This window comes from Etheostoma spectabile, chromosome 5, assembly GCF_008692095.1.
Source record: "Etheostoma spectabile isolate EspeVRDwgs_2016 chromosome 5, UIUC_Espe_1.0, whole genome shotgun sequence".
Classification (NCBI taxonomy): domain Eukaryota; kingdom Metazoa; phylum Chordata; class Actinopteri; order Perciformes; family Percidae; genus Etheostoma; species Etheostoma spectabile.
In genome coordinates, this window is record NC_045737.1 from 10,416,222 (window position 1) to 10,420,614 (window position 4,393).

General features: G+C 40.7%; 1 protein-coding gene across 1 annotated transcript in view; it reads right to left on the reverse strand.

The window, feature by feature from the left end:
- The window catches only part of nkx6.3 (NK6 homeobox 3), a 15,767-nt gene extending 13,607 nt beyond the window's left edge, over positions 1-2,160 (reverse strand). The window contains exon 1 of the mRNA XM_032515903.1: positions 1,255-2,160. Coding sequence (XP_032371794.1) covers positions 1,255-1,663 — 409 coding nt within the window. The 5' untranslated portion in view covers positions 1,664-2,160. The remainder of the gene's footprint in view (positions 1-1,254) is intronic.
- Between the last annotated feature and the right edge of the window lie 2,233 nt (positions 2,161-4,393).

The window sequence follows — 4,393 nt, forward strand, 5'->3', positions numbered from 1 at the left end:
GTAGTTTATTGTAACTATTTACAGTTACTATAGTGCTTATATCATTTTTTTTTTGTGGTTGGTTTTTTTCCTTTTGTCCACCAGTAATAAATACATGTATTAGTTTACTGTCACTATTCACAGTACTATCTAGTGAGCTATAGTGTGATGTTTTTTCCAGTAATAAATAAATAGTTTTACTGTACATTTAACAGTACTATATGCTACTATATTGTGGATGTTTTTTTTTCCAGTAGTAATACAGTAGTAAAGTATTGTACTGATACAGTACTCAATAGGTGGCTATATTGGATGTTTTTTCCCAGTATAAATTACAGTAGTTTCCTTTAACTATCGTGGCTATATTTAAAGTTTTTTTTTTTTTTTTTTTTTTCCGTATAAATACAGACTTTACTTACTATAGTGGCCTTATTTGGTATGTTTTTCCATAATAAATACAATGTTTACTGTATGTATAGTGGCTATATCATTTGTGGATGTTTTTTTCCAGTATAAATACGTACTTTACTGTACTGAATAGTGGCTATAATTGTGATGTTTTTTTCCATTAATAAATACATACTACTTTCTGACTAATAGTGGCTATAATTGTAATGTTTTTTTTTTTTTTTTCCCGTAATAATACAATATAGTTAACTGTACTATAAGTGGCTATATTGTGGGAGTTTTGTCCCTTAATAAATACAGTACTTTACTGTACTATATAGTGGCTGATTACGGTGATGTTTTTTTCCGAAAATAAATTAAGTACTTTCACTGTGCGCATAGTGCGATATTGTGTATGTTGTTTTTTTTTGTTCCCAGTAATAGATCCCTAGTTTTTGCTGTACTATATGGCTATATTGTGATGGTTTTTTCCAGGAATAAATACAGGGTATTTATTACTGGAAAAAACATCACAATATAGCCACTATAGTACTGTAAATAGTACAGTAACCTAATGTATTTTTACTTTTTTTATCTATTATCTATTTTATATTTTACTTTTTGTTATGTTGTTTTTAATTGTTTTGAATTTTACAAGGAATACATAAAATACTGTAAATGGAAGTATGGTACCTTTACTGTACAAAGAATTCACAGTAACTTGCCAATTGTTGCCAGTAAATTACTGTAAATTTGATGTTAAATTTGTTGCAGCATTATCTAATGTAGTCTAATCTAATCTAATGTAATCTAATGTAACCTAAGGGAACCGGTCTTGTTGTAAAGTGCCGACCCGCTGGATTCTGAGTCCAGATGTTGAGGACTCACCGTTGCTGCACTGCTGCCTCCCGGCTCTCCAGTCGCAGCCGGTCTCCGCCCAGCAGCTCACGCTGCGACCCTTCATCGGGCACTCGGCGCCGGGCTTGGAGAACCCGCCCAGGGACGAGTTGTAGTCCCGGTTGTTGTAGTACATGGGCGTGCCGGCGACGGAGGGGCTGAACCCCCCCACGGTGGAGTACCCGGACAGCAGCGTGGTGGTGCCCGCCGAGCCCATGCCCATCATGGAGCGGCTCAGGATGTCGCTGATGCCGTGCGGCGTGCCCGCCGGCAGCTGGCTGTTCAGGCCCGGGTTGAGCTTGTAGAAGGAGTTGGCCACCGAGTACTGGCACACCGGGGCCTTGAGCTCCGAGGGGAACTGGTTGTTGAACAGGAAAGACCCCTGGAGGTTCGGATCCATGGGAAGTACCTTTTGAACTCCAGGTGTCAGCGACACATCCAGCAAGATCCAGGCAGGAAAAGACCTCTGATGGGGGGGGGAGGGTCCAAAATGAAGCTCTTCTCTCCCCCACGGGGCGATCTCCACCACCTTCCACAGATAATCAGATTCTTAAGATCTCTCAAAGCAATTTTAACAAAGTCCTAAGTGTTCGTCGAAGTTCATCAGACTCTTTCCTCTCGCCCTGCACATGCAGGCGATGCCTCAGATCCGGGATTTACAACCTCCGTCCCCCCCTTAGATATTTAAACACTCAAAAGCACTAAAAGCTATTTTTTACAAGTTCTTTTCTATTTGACAAAGTTGCTACCACACTTAAAAAAAGCAGATCAACTCTTCACTGTCGCCCTGCGGCTCTTCTCAGCCCCGGCGCGGCGTGCGGTGATAATCCCATATCTGACGTCTGGGACGAGGCCTCCGGACACTGGTTTTCTCCCAGAGACACGTGCGTCCTGCCGCCTCTGTGCTCACCAGTCATAAATAAGCAGCAGTATGTGGAAATGGAGTGGCACCTTTTGATAAAGACAGGCCGCGTTAGAAGGCAGCCAGGGATTGGCCCGGGTCTCGAGGCTTTAGTGCGTCTCCATTGGCTCGCCCCGCGCATGGAGCCAAGCCTTTTTTTTATTGGACGGCTGCAGATTGATAGTGTTTTGAACAGGTGGAGTGGGAACAAGTTGATTTTTTGATGGCCTGCCATGTCAGAGGCAGCTGAGCCTGGAGCACACAGAGAGGAGGGGTGGGGGGGGGGGGGAGAACAAGCTCCTGTTTCACTGGTTTATTTCTGAAGACACGCTAGATTTGAAAACAAAATTTCACCCTACACTTTTGGTTTTGCCACGGCAACACACTCCTACATTTCATTGCTTTCATTTTATGTGTTAAATAACACTCATACAATATTCCCGTGCGGATCCTGTTTATGTTCCTAAGCTTTACTGAATCCCGAGACTTCTCTTTATTAATCATTTTGGGATGATGTAATAATAATGACAATAATAATAATAATAGCATGTTTGGCCATGAAAAGACATCCACCCTAAATTACGAGTTAAGAACGGTTCAAGTGTCCTTCTCGCCTTTTTATAAGAAGCATAACCCGTTTTCTGAGATGTTCAAATATGCAAATGAGGCATTGTTGTGTTAAATATGCGCTCATTTGCATATATTTGCCGAACATAAATGTGAACGTTTGATAAATCCGGGTTTCAAATTCTTGGATCATTCACTAAATCAGGAAATGATCTTTGATCTTTGAAATGGGAATAAACACGTGACAATTATTATTTATAACTGTTTTACTTAATCACGGTTTCTTTGTTTAACCGTAATTAATTAATAAATCAGAATCAGAAATACTTTATTAATCCCAAAAATTATATTCTGTGTTGCAGTTGCACAACTAGTAGAAATATCAAGTTGAAATATAAATAAAGAAATATAAGGAGTGTGGATATGTACGGTCTTTACATAGTTGAAAGCATTTTATTACAGTTTTTTACCCACAATAACATAATTAGGAGTTCAATGGTGAAAGTAATAATAAAATAATACTATAATAATAAATGTGATAGTTGCAGTTGAGTATTGCACACATTCAGGGCCGTGGTTATTGCACAAAACAGATAACTAACAATAACTATTGTCCAAGTTTCCACCTCTCTAATGTGTTGTCGTGTGTGTGTGTGTGTGTGGTGGTGGTGTGTGTGTGTGTGTGTGTGTGGTGTGTGGTGGGTGTGTGTGTGTGTGTGCTTGTGTCTGGTAGATGTGTCCCCTTACTTGACGGAAGTTGGTATACGTTTCATGTCCACAGAGGAAGGAATGACTTTCCTGGTGCCGCTCTGTGGTGCATTTTGGGAGAATGATTCTTTCACAATTACTAATGTGGGTAATGCGCGTGTGGACTGTTGATGGTAATTGAATTTTACAATAATATCTATATATATAATATATTATATTTATTAATATCTATATATATCATATATATATATATATATAGCTATTATACTATATATAAAAAGTGATTATTGGTTGGACGTTGGGCTAAAGCTATGCTATTTATTGGCACTATACTCCATAGCACATTATCTCACTCACACAAACCACACCACACAGACATCACTCCACACACAGACCGCACCCCTCACACACCACACACACACACACACACACGCACACACACAACACACACTCACACAGACTCACTCACACACAGACTCCACACACACACACACAGCACATCACTAAATACAGACCACTCACACACAGACAAAGACACACTAGCTCCCTCACACAGAGACTCACATCACACACCCACACACACTCACACACACACATCCACTCACACACCTACCCACAACACACATCTCACATCCACACAGTAGTCACGAACCAACGCACACAGTCACCACAAATCAACTACCAACACACCAGCACACACCCAAATCTTACTCAACCACACCTACTTACACACCACAACCCACACAGCGCACACACCGACCTACAAGACCACAACACACACAAAACGACATCACACAACACACAGACTCACACACGACCACTACACCACACACGCACCAAACCACAGGTCACGCCCAATTATACAAACACAACACCCAACCGATGGAAACATTCCTTATACCTCACTGTGTTTCTTACAAGTCTTCCCCTCGTTTGATAAACAACTGTTTTACA